This window comes from Marmota marmota, unplaced genomic scaffold (genome assembly GCF_001458135.2).
Source record: "Marmota marmota marmota unplaced genomic scaffold, marMar, whole genome shotgun sequence".
Classification (NCBI taxonomy): domain Eukaryota; kingdom Metazoa; phylum Chordata; class Mammalia; order Rodentia; family Sciuridae; genus Marmota; species Marmota marmota.
Window position 1 is genome coordinate 33,244,620 of NW_026000037.1, and position 18,603 is coordinate 33,263,222.

The following is an 18,603-nucleotide window of genomic DNA, read 5'->3' on the forward strand; positions in this document are numbered from 1 at the left end:
CTGATAAGCATGATGAACTCTTGTGTCATCCTGTTCTGTCTTGCCTGAGACAGGTAGTGTATTCATGCTGCGTTATGCCATCCATTAGTTACTCAGTAGCTATCTTGATTTTCAGATTGACTGTAGTTGATATCCAGGGCTTGTGTCCAAGTAACTCTTATTAGACTTGATAATGGCTCCAAAGTGTAAAAGTAGTGATGCTGGCCATTTGGATATCCCAAAGAAAAGCTGTGAAAATGTAAATGTTCTCAAGTTTATAAGGAAAGAAAAAAAAAGGCTGAGGTTGCTAACATGTAGAATATATCTTCTATGTATGAAATTGTGAAGGAGAAAAAAGAAATTTATGCTAGCTGGTTTAGATAGAAGGTGTCCTCCATGTGTGAGACAATGCAAGAAAGTTCAGAGGTGAAATGATTATAAGATCCTTAACATAATCAATGCATTAATCCATTTGAATGAATTAACTGGGTGGTAGTCATGTAGAATGTGGCTGGAGAAGGGAGGACACTAGAGACGTGCCTCTGCGGTATATATTGTGTCTGTGGTGAGTAGAGTTCTCTGCTTCCTGATTGGCATGTTTGGAGTTGCTTTCCTCCTCCCCATCTTTCTGCTTGATGTTCTGCCTCATCTTGGGCCTAGAGCAATGGGGTCAGCCATATATGAACTCAGACCTCCAAAACTATGAGCCTCCAATAAAGTATTCACCCTTTAAACTGGTCCTCATCAGGCCTTTTGGTCAAGGAAGCAAAATAGGTGACTAGAATACTAGTTTTGCTGTCAAACATCAAACTATAAGTTATGGCTACAGCATGTGATAAGTGCTTGGTTAAGATGGAGAAAACACTGCTTTAGTCTGTATGTATAGGATAAAATATAGTAAAATAAGTATTTTGGTATTATCCACAGCTGCAAGAATCTATTGGGAGTCTTGGAACGTATTTCCTGCAGATAAGGGAGAAGGAGTGATGCAGTTGAAGCCTCACTGGGAAGGACAGACCAAGAGATTGACTTAATCTAGCAAGGATGGTAGATGAGGAGGTGAGATACATAGAGGTCAACTTTAAAAAGTTTAAATTAGCAAAGTCCAACAGGATGGGCAGGAAGCAATACTAGTCAGTTCTATAAAGTAATGAGATAAGTAAAGATGGATTCAATCAAAAAAGAAAAGGACAGCTAGGGGTAGCCAGAGGTAAGGAAAGAATGAGAGGCAATGACAGGATCAAAAACATATAGCAGGGTTGGGGCTGTAGCAGTGGTAGAGCACTTGCCTAGTATGTGTGGGGCTCTGGGTTTAAGCCTCAGCACTACATAAAAATAAATGAGTAAAATAAAGGTATCATGTCAATCTATAACTAAAAATATTTTAAAAAAACATGTAGTAGGGTGACCAGAATAATTGTGACTGGTCTAGATCAATGGGTCTCAACTACCTGAGCGTGCAGGTTTAACTGGGAGGGAAGACTCATATCAAAATGGAAAAGAATAAGATGTTATTTTGAGAAAGCACAATTATGACATTGTTTTCATAGTGAAAATTTCAGAAAGTGTCACTAAGAAATCCCCTTTGAGGTGGGGATATGAAGCCCATTTTAAACGTTGAGAAACCTTATGTCCAAAGCTCCTTCTAGTTTTAAATTCTTTTGGATGAGTGGAGTAAGGCTGAAAGAGGTGACATGGCTAATCAGTGGCAAAGCTGGAACTAGACCTCAAGCCTTATAAATTCCTGGGCAGTGTTCATTCCATTGCAGCAAATATGTGTGATGGTTTCCATTTTACAAGTGAAACAATTTAGGCAAAGGGAGATGTAGCTGGAAAAGCTCACTAGTTGGATCCCTGCTGTGTTGCTTTCTGTCAGACTCCTGTTCTGATAGGCACCTAAGAAACAGGAATGTTAAAGCAGGGAGGGCTTACCACCACAGTCCCATAGTGGGCAAAATATTATTTTGAACACACCACTATCCAAATCATAATCATATACAACTACAGGAGCTCAGAAAGTAAAATAATGAAGCACTATATAGCAGCTACATTCTAAGATCTCCTATCTATAGAAGCTATTCTCTCTCCTATATATCATTATATATCTAAGTCATACTTACAGGCTTTGAAAATTAGAGTCTTCATGACTATAGAAGGGAGGCCAATAAAGTAGATGGAGGGGATCAAGAGGGTAGGAGGAGAAGAAGGTGTGGGAAATACTGAGGAATGAAATCAACCAAACACTGTTATGTCCATGTATGAATATGCCACCATAAAACATATGTGTGTACACACACACACACATATATATATATGTCATTAAAATAACAATAAAAGTAGAGGTAAGAAGAGTGGAGCAAGAGGATCTAGGGAGGGAGACAGGGAGGAAAAGGGAAGGTACTAGGGAAGGAGATTGATCAAATTGTTATATGCATATATGAGTATGGCATAATGAATCCTATTGTATAATTACAATGGGCCAATAAAAAATCAATAAAAAATTAAGAGTCTGTCTCCTATTTCTAATTTTTCTATTAATGTCATGATATTTTCCATTAATCAATTGATTTCACTGTGTGTCTCTTCCAACTGCACATTTCTCATAAACTTTGAGGACAGCTTATGAAAATGAAAGAGCATTTTTTTCCCCCTTCAGTAATGTTTTCACAGTTATAACTTTTGAGAACAATTTCTTGAGAGATGTTTTGGGAGTTGTATTCCGGAACATATTATCTTCATGGTCTTCCCCCTGGTAGGATGGAAAAATGATCTTGCCTTGAGAGTTGCACTGAATCTTCTCGTTTCAGTAGAAAAGATAAATATTCCACTTACAAAAGCTGCAGGAGTAGACAATAAGCCAGGGGATGGCACGCCTGGGAGTGACCACAGGAAAAAAGACAGATTCTCACAGGACATGCTGAGGCATGAGAGTGTGTTGCTACCAGTTGGTTGCACCGGGGAATCTCCTGAGCATCTGGGAGGGAAGGGCAGAGGCAGAGTTAACAAACCTTTCCTGAAAAAGGAAAGCGAGCAGCCCAGGCACTGGGTGGGAACCTTACCCTGGTCAGGGTATCAGTGAGATCAGGGCCAGAGTAGCTCAGCCCTGCAACTAGGAGTGCTGCTGATTTCTCTTGTGTAGCTCACTGTTTGAGTCGCTGCAATCCTCACTTACAAAGCATCTTCTGGTCATTGCCACCATCACCACATTATGGCAGCCAACTGACAAGTGACCACAGTGCCGTGTGAAACGTGCTTTGCAAATGTGGGATGAATAAAAGTGCTATGAAGCAATATGGAGGGATGGGAAGAGGAAGGACTACTACAAAAGGCAACACTGGGGTTGGGATTTTTTCCAGGTAGGAAAAGGGTATGAGTGTGCCTTTTTGGGAAGGGGGAGAAGAATTAAGCAATGAGTAACATAAGACAAGGAGGTAGGTAAGTGCACAGATGTACTCAGACAATGACCGAACTGGAATTCACGAGGGACTAAGCTGGGGTTGGATTTAGAAAAACCTCTCTTGCTACAGAAAATCTGAGACAGATACTTATTCTTGCTAGAGTATTTTGAGTCTCTTCTTGGATGGTCTTAGAAAGAATGGTGAAAACTGTAGGTGCGTAAATTGAATATAAAAGTGTCCACAGGTTGGAAGACCAATCTGAAGCCTTTGTAGGAGATAAGGTCCCAGAAAATAAGGGCAGGAACTGGAGCAACAGAAACAGAGTGAGACATGGGACCCAGAATGAATAGAATCTTAGTGACCAGTTGATAGGGAACAGCAGAGAAGGGAATGAGGCAAGAACAACTTTTGTCACCTGTTCTTTCTTAGACTGATTTCCATAGGATACATTCTCTGACCTGAAATTACAGAGACATAGAAAATGTTAACTTCTATGGCTCAGGAAAAATGATTTATATTGCCTTCTTCTTACATGTACATGTTGCCTCACAAGTTGGCTCCTCCAAGCTGTGATTGATTCACTTCTACTTCTGTTGCTTTGGTGAATGTAACTATTCTCATAAATTCTTGGCAATTACATTTATTTACTTACTGGTAAAATTAAAGATCTTTTTCCTGATTAAGCATTTCTTTTTTTCTGATATCATCACATCTACTGTTTACTAGCTGTGTGACCTTGGGAAAGTCATTTCACTTAAGCCTTAGTGTTCTTATCTGCTCATAGGGGAGAATAATTACACCTCTTGAGGGGACTCTTGTGATGATAAATGAGATATGAGAATAAAAGCCTAGCCTTGGCTTGACCCAGAGTAAGAGTTAAGTAAATTACCACTTATAATAATAAGTCTTGATGCTATTACTTATATATTTATAACATATGCTTCATTTCTTATATGTTCATCTATTAAAATAAGAAACAAAGAATGTATTCTTATCTATTTACATATGATAGATCACATATATAATTTGTCTTTTATTACATGGAAATTATTAATTTTATTCAATATTGTATTTCACTAAGGGGGCAAAGTCGGATTTTAGACCTGGGATAAGCATAGTCTTAAATTTGTCCTCATAAGTTTGTCAGATATTAAATTTATATAAGTTGGTTTTGTTTCTGAGTCATCTATTTCTTTCCATTTTTCTACTTTCATGTTTCTGAATCTGTAAGCACTCTTAAAAGTGGTCACCTCATACATGTCCTTAATCTGGTAGGGCATGTTTTCCATCATGATTCCTTGGGAAGTGATTTCTTTGATATTTGGTCATTAGTTTTAAAATTCTTTTCAGAGCCACTTTGTGAAGATATAGAAGTAATACTGTGGCACTCTCATTGGAATCTTGTTAAATTTATTATTTCCCTTAAGAGGCACCAGCATGTCTACTTTAGCATCTATTCTTTCCTGTCTACCTTCACTTAGTCTTCCTGACTTTTTCCCATCATGTTTTGTTGTTTTCTTCATTTAGCAAAAGCCTGGGGAAGAGAAGACTTCAGTTTTAATTTCAGATTCCTGGGAAACTGACCTATGCAATAATATTCTTGGGAAAGTGACTACAGGCTTATTTTGAGGAATCATATGAGGGTGACTCTATGTACTGAGAATCTAACTCACATCTGTGCTTCTACCAAGGAGCCAATATAATTCATTTTCCTCAGCTATACATTGGAGACATCAAGACTTGTTTGATTAGCTAAACCACTCTATTGCAGTCAGAGCTGTTCATAAACATTATAAGATAATGCCTTCAAATAATATTCTAATTAAAAATCTTAAAATATAAACAAGGATATATCCTAATAAAACGTTAATGTATAAACATTTTTCCTTCCCAGACTGTAAGATTCTAGAGGGGAGGAACTATGTTTTCTTCTCTTGGCTTTCATAATACTTTCCATGATGCTAGACCATAAGAGGAACTCACTGAATATTGTGTTAGTGTAACAAATATTAATAATTTTTTTAATTACAAGGAAAGAGAATAAGTTTTAGGAATAGTATGGACTGGAGAGAATGAGTTTATTCAATCTCACTAGGACACTTACTTTCTCTTACATATAATCTTATAATTCAATATTAATCAATTTATTAATAGTTTTTTTTTTTTTTCCAGCTGGGCTCCCTTGTAGTTAAATTTTAAGACAGGGTATAGCTACTTGTGATCTTCCTGCCTCAGCCTCCCAAGTTCCTGGGTTTATAGGCATGTGCCACCACGCTCAGCCTCTTGTTGTAAAATTTTAAACCTTCTAAATTAATGTGATTGTTGGTTGTGGTGGCGCACGCCTGTAATCCCAGCGGCTCAGGAGGCTGAGGCAGGAGGCTGAGTTCAAAGCCAGCCTCAGCAAAAGCGAGGTACTAAGCAACTCATTGAGACCCTGTCTCTAAATAAAATACAGAAGAGGGCTGGGGATGTGGCTCAGTGGTCAAGTGCCCCTGAGTTCAATCCCTGGTAACCCAAAAAAAAAAAAAAAAAAGAAGAAATTACTGTGATATAAGTTATTTGTATCCTTAGAACCTCCCTAGAATTTCCCCCTTTGTGTGGCCATGCAGCTGAAAATAAGATAGTAGCGGGGAGCTAAGTGAAGGAGGAGGTGGGAGTGGAGGGAAACACTATATAATTACCCAACATTTGACTCCAGGGCTAAGAATCGGGGATATGCCAAGATCACAGTAATCATCATTGTCATGCCAGATACTAACCAGAAGCTTTCCACATACTGTTCTTAACCTTAAATTAAAGGTGAACCAGAAGAACTTCTGTCTGTCAAAATCATAGTTCAGGATTTTTCTTTGCAACCTTTCTGGCTGCCTTAATGTCTACAGCTAAAACTCCTTTCTCCTACCACGTCTGCAATATGAAAAGAAGATTCCTTATGTGGGACTTTGACTGTTCACAGAAAAGAATACTTTGTTTAGAATTACCATTTGTGGGAAATTATTAAGTATACAAACACATTCCAGTGATTTGATATCTTAAGCATTTGCTTTTTTTTTTTTTTTTAATCATCTCAAGGGCTAACAATCTGACCTTGTCGTGAGAACTGGCCAAAACTCAAATATTTGCATTGAGGAGCTTCTAGGCTTTTTGGATCATTTGTAACATGGAGCCAGACACAGATGGTTTATGTAGCAGAATGACCTTTCAATTTTCTGAATAAAAATAAAGTGAAGTTTTAAGGTACAACATCACTAATGTCTTCTTTGAATCCAAATGCATTAAAAACTCACTCTACTTACAAACTCCAAAGGGAAGTCTATGAGTCTTATAACACAATCTGCACAGTAGTTTAGAAAGCACTTTCCTCCAAATTGTCTAATGCTGAAATCCTCATTGTAACTCACTAAAGTGGATAGATTTTATTATTATTTTCCTTTCCCATTTCCTCCTAGGCTTTTCACTGCACAGATGGATTAACTAAGGTTAACCAAGAAAGTTACAGGACTCAGCTCCCAACCTCATTTGTTGACTTCCATTCCAGTTTCTCAATCCTGACACTACTAAAATTTTAGGTTGGACATGTCTTTGCTGTGGAGGCTTTCCTGTGCTTTGTCAGAGGTTCAGCAACATTTCTATCTACCTACGAGATGTCAGGAGCACAACAATTGTGAAACCAAACATGTCTCTGGATATTGCCAAATATACCCAACGGGAAGAGGGGTGCCACTTCTGGTTGACAAACACGATGAACTTTTCAAAATGCCAATTCATCTATAAGTGACAATTAACTCCATTTCAGAGACCATTTTCATTTCATGTTGTCTGCCTGGCAGGACACAATCGCTAGATGTGTCTTCAGAACCAGCTGGGTTGTTCCCAGCAAGAAGATTGCAGGCAATACTCTCAACATTTGTAAAGCTCTTATTCAGCTGGGATTGTCTCACTCAGATTTAAGAGAGAAATCCTGGGGAGGCTTGGTTTTCTTTCTGAGAACACTCAGACCATGATGTATACAAAATGAACTTGGTGGCCAATAAGGCAGGTCATCAAATCTGTTCTCCATTCTTGGCACAGAGGAGGACTGTGTCTCCTGGCCCTCCTTTTGACTAGGCAGTGCCTGGTAGAAGTGCTGACCGATGAACTGAGTGGAACTGGGCACTATTTCTAAGACAGAATACTTCACCACTGACAAGACAAGTTCCCAAGTTTCTTTTCCTTCTGGTAACCAGTTGGTGGTTGCTGAGTCTTTCCATCAGTTTGGGGCCCTAAGTGACCATAATGAGCAGAATAGTCCTGCTCATCTGTTATAAATATATAGTGTGAGCAAGAAATAAGTCTATGTGTTTGAAGCCCCTGAGATATCTCTGTTACTTTAGCATAGCCTTGCTTATTCAGGCTGATTGAAGAGCTGAAAGATGAGAACAAGAAAAAAAAAGGATTTATATTAAATCAAAATCACTTATATTAAAAACAGAAAATATAATATATAAAGTCACCTAGAACTTTCTTAGTCTTAGGGTTTTATTCTGAAAAAGTCTCTATTTTTATACATTAACCGTTTAGGATTTGGAAATTTTTTTTTTTACATAATATATATTTCATTTTTAATGTGGTGCTGAGGTTTGAACCCAGTGTCTCACACATGCTAGGCGAGCACTCTACCACTGAACCACAACCCCAGCCCCTGGAAATTGTTTGAATGTAAGTTCCTACATGTCTGATAAAGTATCCAAATTTTACTATTCTATTATGACAGACTCCTTCATTCAAATATTCAAATAATATTTACCGATCACTAAATATATGACAAGTATTATTTGGGGATAGTTTCCCACTTCATATTGGTTTTGATATTTTTCTCATGATAAAGACTAAAAAGAAAGGAGGAATTCATTCTAATATCTGAGGGAGCAGGGAGATATTTGGGAAACCGATTTAAAGTGTTTGGTTTTCTTTTAGCTTTCCATTTGCAAAAGGATTATTAGAGAAAATGGAAATGATTCACATGATTTACCAGGAATTTCCTACTATCACCTCTTGCTTTCTTACCTATAAACTGGGGATGTTTCTGTAAATTTCCATTAGTGTACAGTTGACCATTGGCCTTGGAGCAAACAAGGTTTGAACTGTGGCTTCCAAAATGACTGGGTGGGTGGTTTCAGGCAAAACTGCCTCTGTGCTTTACTTTACTCAGCTGTAAAATGGCAATTCCAACAGTGTCCAGTTTATAAGGATATTGTGAAGAGTAAACAAAGCAGGAAAGGTTTAGAATGGTGCTCATCACATCAATGCTCAGGTAATGTTAGTTCTTTTTTTTTTATTCAACAAATATTTATTGAGACCTACTGTGTAGAGCACACCTATCCTATGTTCCGGACTGCTAGCCCATTTGGATATGGCTCCCCTTGTTTCTGATGCCTTTTCATTAAGGAAAACTCATAACTGGGGTTAGAGAACATATGTGTCTGTATATATGTCTCATATTTTACATTCATTTTAAAAATTGATTTTATTTTTTAAATACATGACAGCGGAATGCATTATAATTCTTATTACACACAGAGCACTATTTTTCATATCTCTGTTTGTATATAAAGTACGTTCACACCAATTCATGTCTTTATACATTACTTTGGATAATGATGTCCATCACATTCCACCATCATTGCTAACCCCCTGTCCCCTCCCTTCCCTTCCCACCCCTCTGCCCTATCTAGAGTTCTTATTTTCCTCCCATGCTCTCCCTCCCTACCCCAGTATGAGTCAGTCACCTTATATATCAAAGAAAATATTCGCCATTTGTTTTTTTGGGATTGGCTAACTTAGCATTATCTTCTCCAACTCCATCCATTTACCTGCAAATGCTTAAAAATGTTCTAACATTTTCAAGAAATGTTCTAGTAAGTTATGAATAAAGCATTGGACTACAAGTTCCAAGCATCACAGAACCTGTCTACTTTATTCACTATTTCATCCTAAATGTGAGGCTCTGAACAGTCACGCTCCTTGATCTCATTCCTCTTTTGCAAAATGCAGGAATGACACAAAAAGAATTGTAAATTGTAGAATGAAGAATTATAATTGATTATCTTAATTCTGCTACACTTTCCAGGAAAAGGATTACAATACCTTATAATGTAATTTTTACTTGCAAATAACTGACAGTATGAAGATACCACAGAGTTGCTATATTATGGTCTTAGAATTTTCAAAAGAAATTTAATGCTGATTATTTGCATCACCAAAAAGGGTCGTAAAGATTGCTACCACCCAGCATTGTTATCCACACCCCTCCACCCAAGAAGCTCTGTGGAGAGGGAAGGAGAATGAAGTTGGATAAAGAGTAATTAATGGTGCCATTGTCATAAATTCCACCTTTCTTGGCCCTCTAATTCATTAAGGCTGTGTGTGAAAAAGAAAAACTGAACACTAAGAGGCAGTTAATCACAGTGACTTAAGCTTTCAGAGTCTCAGTTTGTCTACCTGTAAAATGGAATAACAATTTCTATCTCATTGAGATTATCCTGAACATTTCATATAATAAAAAGACAAAGGATCAGGTAAGGAGTGAGCTTTTAATCAATGGTAGCTATTCATAGAATAATAATTGCAATTTAAAAAGTATCTATTAGGAAACTACTTCCCTACAAATATTACCAGTGCTAAGAGTAATTCTTCCAGCTGGTATCACACAGTGAAGATGTTCGTTTTCTGATCTAGATAGTAGACTTGCTAACACTGCACCAAGGAGAGACAATAGCACAAATCATATGCTTCCCAGGTAACCCTGATTGTGGAAGGGCAGGATAAGAGATGAGGACTGATGGATGGTCAGCTGGGGACAATAATGTTCAAAGTTAGATGGACAATTAAATCAGAAGACAGGAACACAAACAAGCAGCACAGCACAGTGGTACAAGCAATGCTTGAAGGTATGACCTTGCTTGGTCTCCCTGTGCCTCAGTTTCTCTGAGTAGAGGAGAATGGAGATAGTAACACTAAGCAGGGCTATTATGGATAATTAAAGAGTTAATATTTGCAAATAGCTTAGAATAATACTTAAGATACAGAATACATAATTTGTTAAATAAGCCAGAGGAGTGAGGGGAATGGCAGAAGTCACACAGAATGGTTTGTTAGGAAATTTTTGGAGTCAAGATTAGTGAAGTGGCCTTCTCCAGGCACAACCTGGAAAGCTACGGGCTCTCTGGTGGCCATGGAGCATTGATTCATCTTTGAAATTGCAGAGATGAACCAGTGGCTAAGACAGAAAGGAGCCTCAGCTGAGACTAGGAGTAATGGAAGTATGTACAAAGACAAGATGATGTCCCTTCCACAGCAGTCCACAGTATCCTAGCTGTACGTCTCCTAAGACAGAGCCCCAGAGGGAAATTGAGTCCTGCTCACTATGGCATCCCCCTTCCACAGAGCTCACTGGGTGTGTTGAAGTGAAGCCTAAGTGAGGAACAAGACTGGACTTGTCACTACTGAGAGGTACTTGCACCCCTACTGCTCTGCACCCAACTTTAACTTCCATCTAGCTCTAAATAGCTCAATGCCAATGTGTGGTAGGTGAGAGCGGAGACTGTGATAACATGGTTCTTGGAGGGAAAACCTAGTCTTCTCTGTAGACTAAAGTTTACTGAGGTTTCAACAGACTCAGAAGTATCTGTCAGGTCTGTCCTCCAGCCTCTCCTCAGCCCTTCACAGACACCCCAAATTGGGTCCCAACAAACTGAGCTCACTGACTTTGCAAAGAAGCTGATTTTTCTTTATTTCTCTGTAGCCATCCATGTACCAAATTCTTCCCTGTTTTCTTTTTTTAATTATTATTTATTTCATTTATTTTTTTGCATTACAATCCTTATTACACATATAGAGCACATTTGTTTTGTATCTGTGTACATATAGTATGTTCACACCAACTTATGCCATTATATATGTAATCTTGTTTTTTGCATTATAATTCTTAATACACATAACTACCATAATTTTTCATATCTCTGTTTGTATATAAAGTATGTTGGCCCCAAATTCAAATCTTCATACATGTATTTTGTCTTGAGAATAACTCTAACTTACAGCTCTCTCTCTAATCTCTGCCACCACCTCATAGAGTCACTCTGAGATTTCCATCACAGAGGATTTGTGATTCTGCGTAAGTATCAGTTGAAGGTAGAACTTCATAAACTATAGGCTGCTTCTTATTTCTTCTCTGTTCCCATGCAGGCTCTCTGTTCCTCACCTTTACTTAACCTGTTTTAGTGATCAAGACCCACTATCTTCGTGCACCATGACCAAGTGGGATTCATCCCCGGGATGCAAGGCTGGTTCAATATACGGAAATCAATAAATGTAATTCACCACATCAATAGACTTAAAGATAAGAACCATATGATCATCTCGATTGATGCTGAAAAAGCATTTAACAAAATACAGCATCTCTTTATGTTCAAAACACTAGAAAAATTAGGGATAACAGGAAATTACCTCAACATGGTAAAAGCGATATATGCTAAGCCTCAGGCCAGCATCATTCTAAATGGAGAAAAATTGAAGGCATTCCCTTTAAAATCTGGAACAAGACAGGGATGCCCTCTCTCACCACCTCTATTCAATTTAGTTCTTGAAACACTAGCCAGAGCAATTAGACAGATGAAAGAAATTAAAGGCGTAAATATAGGAAAAGAAGAACTTAAATTAGCACTATTTGCCGATGACATGATCCTATACCTAGCAGACCCAAAAAGTTCAACCAAGAAGCTTCTAGAACTAGTAAATGAATTCAGCAAAGTGGCAGGATATAAAATCAATACCAATAAATCAAAGGCATTCCTGTATATCAGTGACAAATTCTCTGAAATGGAAATGAGGACAACTACTCCATTCACAATATCCTCAAAAAAAAAAAAAATACCTGGGAATCAACCTAACAAAAGAGGTGAAAGATCTATACAATGAAAACTACAGAACCCTGAAGAAAGAAATAGAAGAAGACCATAGAAGATGGAAGGATTTACCTTGCTCATGGATTGGTAGAATTAATATTATTAAGATGGCCACACTACCAAAAGCACTTTACAGATTCAATGCAATTCCCATCAAAATCCCAATGACATTCCTTGCAGAAATAGAAAAAGCAATCATGAAATTCATCTGGAAAAATAAGAGACCCAGAATAGCTAAAGTAATTCTAAGCAAGAAGAGTAAAATTGGTGGTATCGAGATTCCAGATTTTAAACTATAATATAGAGCAATAGTAACAAAAATAGCATGATACTGGCACCAAAACAGGCTGGTAGACCAATGGTACAGAATAGAGGACACAGAGACCAATCCACAAAATTACAACTACCTTATATTAGACAAAGGTGCTAAAAGCATGCAATGGAGAAAGGATAGCATCTTTAACAAATGGTGCTGGGAGAACTGGAAATCTATATGCAACAAAATGAAATTGAATCCCTTTCTCTCACCATGCACAAAAGTCAACTCAAAATGGATCAAAGAGCTAGGAATCAGACCAGAGACTGTGCGTCTAATAGAAGATAAAGTTGGCCCTAATCTTCATCACGTGGGGGCAGGCCACCTACAGCAGACACCTACAGCACAAGAGTTAAAACCAAGAATCAACAAATGGGATGAATTCAAACTAAAAAGTTTTTTCTCAGCAAGAGAGATAATATGTGAGGTGAATAGGGAGCCTACATCCTGGGAACAAATTTTTACCCCTCAAACATCAGATAGAGCTCTAATCTCTAGAGTATACAAAGAACTCAAAAAGTTAAACAACAACAACAACAAAAACAAATAACCCAATCAACAAATGGGCCAAGGACTTGAACAGAAACTTCTCAGAAGAGGATATAGAACCACTCAACAAATACATGAAAAAATGCTCACCATCTCTAGCAATCAGAGAAATGCAAATTAAAACTACTCTAAGATACCATCTCACTCCAATAAGAATGGCAGCCATTATGAAGTCAAACAACAATAAGTGCTGGCAAGGATGCGGGGGAAAAGGGTACACTTGTACATTGCTGGTGGGACTGCAAATTGGTGCAGCCAATTTGGAAAGCAGTATGGAGATTCCTTGGAAAGCTGGGAATGGAACCACCATTTGATCCAGCTATTCCCCTTCTCGGACTATACCCAAAAGACCTAAAAAGAGCATACTACAGGGACACAGCCACGTCAATGTTTATAATAGCACAATTCACAATAGCTAGAATGTGGAACCAACCTAGATGCCCTTCAATAGATGAATGGATTAAAAAATGTGGCATTTATACACAATGGACTATTACTCGGCACTAAAAAATAACAAGATCATGACATTTGCAGGGAAATGGATGGCATTAGAGCAGATTATGCTAAGTGAAGTTAGCCAATCCCTAAAAAACAAATGCCAAATGTCTTCTCTGATATAAGGGGGGGTGACTCAAAGTGGGATAGGGAGGAAGAGCATGAGAAGAAGACTACCACTAAATAAGGAAGAGAGGTGGGAGGTAAAAAGAGGGAGAAGGGGAGTTGCACGGAAAATGGAAGGAGAACCTCATCGTTATACAGAATACATGTATGATGTCGTGATGAGAAAAAGAAAAAAAAAGTGTGTCACATTAGATTGGATAGAGAGAAATGATGGGAGAGGAGGGGAGGAGTAGGGGGATAGGAAGGGCAGCAGAACAGAATAGACATTATGATTGATGTATGTATATAGGTGACTCTATGACCAGTGTGATTCTGCAATCTGTACAATTAGAAAAATGAGAAATTATACCCCAATGATTCAAATGTATGAATTGCCAAGATCATTGTAATGTCATGTGTAGATAATAATAATAATAAAAAAAGACCTGCTATCTTGACTCTACCCTAACTGTTCACAGGTAGCTACTGACTTAAGCATGCCATCACATGCTCTACTTAGAGAAATGATTTCACAGCGTTAATCACTGAAACCATCCTCTTAAACACAATATCTAAAATGTTTGTTGCCATGTGCTCTGCCCATGTTGTTTCCCCTTTTGGAAGAACTTAATCAATCCTTCTTTTCTGGCTATTGGAATAGTGTTGGCTCTTCACATACTAGTTTGGCAATTAACACCCTAAGCTCCATGTGTCAGTACTCATATGTAATTATATTATCTTGTTTTTCACTCTCTGTTTTCTGTGCTTATGCATGAATGTTCCCTGTTCAACAAAATCATAAATTCCTTGAGGGCCGGAGCTTAACTTATTTTAACTTTGTTTTGTAATCTAATAATAGTTATTCACTGACCTCCAGCACTTGACTTTGGGGTAAGGTGATGCACAGTCTCTGGTCCTCACAGAACCTGCCTTCTAGTGTGCACGTGTATATGTGTGTGTAGGGGAGAGAGATTAAAAAAAAATGGACACACATTAAATAATTTGAAACTGAGATAAGTGTCCTGAAGGAAAAATAGAGTATGATAAGAGAACATGACAAAACTTCACTTTGAAAGAAAATGCCTTGGAGTTAAAATCAAAAAGATAAAATAGAAGTAAACAGGCAAGTGGGGTCTAAAGAAGCTGGTACCTTAGAGGAAGTGGAGTCAGTATCTGTAACCTGAAAGGCAGAAGTAAGCTAGGTGAGATCAGGCTGCTGAGTCCTGGCTAGGGTTGCTTCTAGCATTAAACCAGAGTATCTGCTATGTGAGAGTAAGCTTTAGATGGTGTTTAAGTGTTATAATACATCATAGCAAGGGTCACTTTTGAATAAGGTCATTTGTGAACTTTTGTTGTTTGTATATTAGCCTTTCAAACAATGCTCAGCACACAAACCTTTAAGAACACAAACACAGGTGCTTGTGAAGAGGTGTCAGAATGCCCACTTTACTGACCCATCCGTGACCGGTGAGAACGCAGAGCCAAGGAAATGGATCTGAAAGGGCTCCATGTAGCTTTAAGAATGAGAGGAATTGCTGATAACTGCTTCCAACTTTGTCTTTCTCAAGTTCAATAAAAAAAAAAAAGGCATGAACCAACAACAACCATGATATGGACTGTAGTCTTTTCCACATTATGAGTTAGATACCAAAATGCTTTACGCAGGCCACCCAACAGATGGTAATGTATTCCAGTCATTACCAATGTGAGCAGGATTCAAACCAGTGACCTCAGGGGCGAGAGGCTGCACATCCAATTACAAATTCTTGCTTTCCTTAAGTGTTAAGATGCCTAAAGCAATATATTTTATTTACATCAAGATGCATTGTATAAACTATATTTGATAAAAGAGATGACTTCACGTTCTCAACTTAAATCAAAGAATGCTTACTTAAGTATTTTTTTAATTGAATCAGACTTTAATGCCATCTTATAATCTTTTGGTTAACAGTGCTCATCTTGATTATTCTAACAAAGGAAAACATGAAAATTAATACTTAGTTGTAGAGCTTGGATATCTATAAAAATACATTAGAAAAATTCAAAAGAGATACCTGGGACGTCCGTAAAGGTTTCTCCAAGGACGGAGATATGGAAATTGAGTCCTAAGTCCTTTAGATGCATTAATACCTTAAAAAAACTCTCTGGATTTTTGTCATGCTCCCTGCAAATAAACACACAAAACATAACTTTTGTTACCTTATGGTATGTATTAGGAAAAGTGGTTGCCCTTCTCATAGGGCCAATTCTTTTCAGAACCTATGGCTAAGGTTAGACAACAGAAAGTACATAGTATTTTTCTTTCTCCCAAAATGATATATTTTCCATTTAACACAGATTTTCTTTTTTTAAAGGAAAGACCAATCTTCAAAGGATGATTCTTTCTGGATCATGAGGATGTATCAGAAGTGCTTTTCATTTCCACAGGTCTGAATACCTTCCTCCCACACTTCCTGAGCCCCTTTGTGCCCACAAGGAACACACAATTTAGGGTGAGCTTACATACTCCTTTAGTCATCTCACAATTTAAATAACTGAATGAAGAGTCATAAATACAGCAAAAGGGGACAGGTCTGAGACTGTCTGCTGAATATTACATTAGGAATTAAAGCTAATCAACATATAAAAGAGTACTAATAAAAATAATACCTCCATTTAATAGAAACTTTGAAAAACACAGATTATTTTTAGTTTTTTAGTTTTCTTTCTAAACACAGAATGAGAAGTGAAAGTACACTGAAATAATAATAATAAAAAAACTCCAGTTGGAAAAAAAATCACATTAAAATGGAGTTTTTTGTTTTTTTTTAACATTCTAAGGTGTGAATATTTCTGTATTTCTTGCATTTAATTACACTGTTTTAAATTATCTTATTTTGGACAGATGTAGACCAGATGTCTTCAAAATATTTGTTTTTTATTTATAATTCAGAATTTTAACTTCTTTTTATATTACAGAAAAATAGTTATATATCAGCAATTGAATTTCTCATTTACCAACTAATTATGTAAAATAAATCTGTAAATTGATCAAACTGCTATATGAAATATGAAAATTACATCATTCAGGAAATCTCATGAAAAATGACATCTGTACCCCTAAATGTGTTAATTCACAATTCAGTCAATATTTTCAGTATCATGAATTAAAACAAATGCACTTCTAATTAACATTTTAAAATGGCATTTATAATCTTACGAAATTTTAAGATCTTATAGAATTAGAGTTCTTTAACGATTTATTTTAAGCTCTATGTCTCTCAGTTTGATTTACTTCAAATAATAAAGAATGCAATGGCAAAATGTTCATTGCTTTTTAAGATGATGTGCATTACATACATGTACCATTGGGAAGTTTTTGGATAGTTCTCATATATACTACTGCTATGGGCAAGAACAAAGACTCAGAACAGTTTGAGAGGAAAGAATACACCATATGCTATCTTCGAGTATATCAATCAAATAGCTGCCACCTTCTCTGTAAAATGTTCTTCTAGTCTGATTCTCTTGGAAATACTTAGATGAAAGAACGGAAACAATATAGCATAATGTATCTTAAAGACGGAGTAACACTGTAGGGAAATCTAGCCACTCAGTTATCTAAATTTTTCATTTTGCGTTCTAAAAATTTTGGCTAGGGATCCCCAAGAGACCATCAAAATATTATAAATATTTCCTACTGTGGTGTGTCTTTGTGTGTGTGTATTAACAAAAAAAGTAGATGTAGTCTGGGGTTGGGAGGAGGTTTAACCGGTGGAGGCTGTAGTTCTTAAGATTCCAATGTAAGTATTTTCAAAGAAGCAGGCTTTATGGTCCTCCATTTTCAATGTTTCTTTACAAGATAAATGCATTACAATCCATCTGTATTCTTTATTATTTCTTACAAATGGCCCAAAGCTTTCATATTCAATAGTCACTTTGCATAAGGACACAAAAGAGATTTGTGTGAATCCCCTTTTGTTTAAACCATAATATATGGCTGAATATAAGGTGAGAGCCTTTTCTTCCTCCAAATTATCCCTCAGAAAAAGAGGCATTTTATTCTAAAGTCCTTATAAAGTCTCTCATAATATCACACACTCTCCATTACTTTGTTTGAACAGAGTACTGTTTGGGGAATATGCATTAGATTGAAACATCATCAACTCATGAGTTTAGAATGGTTTTAACTGTCTTGCAATTGATAGGACTGGTAAGTGGAAGTAAAGAAATTTAATATTGAGATAGATAGTAATTATTTTGGGAGATATGACCTAACAATTCTAAGCTCTGGATCATGTGGAAAACAAGTATTTTAAAGATCACTAAAAGAAGCAACAGAGTAAGTGGTTACTAGAGATCATGAGCAGTAAACAAGTTTTTATAGCTGGGAAAAGATTTCTAGTGATGGCATCAGACGGTTTCACAAGGTCCTGTACCCAAACCACTTAGACTGAATTCCAAATGACAGGTGGTGGAAACAAGCCAGTTGTCTGAAAAGGTAGCACCACCACTCTGATGTCAAGAATGCATGGGAGGGGAGTCGGACCAAAACTACTTCCTGAAATACAAGGGCAATAGTTCTAAAAACCATAATATGTGTTTCAAAGTTTATTTATATCAAATTAGTAGATGGCATATTATAAGCACACACTTCATTATTTTATTTGTATCTTTTCAAGTTTAACATAGTCAATTTAGTTGAAAATTTCTTGGCTTTTTTTTTTTAGAAGTGGGAAATTGCTTAATATTCAATCATTAAAGATGTGCACAAACATTAGCCACAGCATGGATGATACTCAGTGACAGAACTCAATGTATTTTGTCCAGCAGGCTA

The 18,603-nt window shown here is 37.0% G+C and overlaps 1 protein-coding gene across 8 annotated transcripts in view; it reads right to left on the minus strand.

Moving 5' to 3' along the window:
- Gtdc1 (glycosyltransferase like domain containing 1) overlaps positions 1–18,603 on the minus strand; it is a 369,992-nt gene that overhangs the window by 14,576 nt on the left and 336,813 nt on the right. For 6 of the 8 annotated variants that reach the window (XM_048812231.1, XM_048812234.1, XM_048812232.1 and 3 more), the window contains 3 exons: positions 15,842–15,951; positions 3,793–3,835; positions 2,812–2,953 (listed from right to left, as the gene is read on the minus strand). In XM_048812231.1, coding sequence (XP_048668188.1) covers positions 2,812–2,953; positions 3,793–3,835; positions 15,842–15,951 — 295 coding nt within the window. The remainder of the gene's footprint in view (positions 1–2,811; positions 2,954–3,792; positions 3,836–15,841; positions 15,952–18,603) is intronic. The other 2 variants (XR_007350910.1, XM_015479149.2) reach the window with 2 other exon arrangements.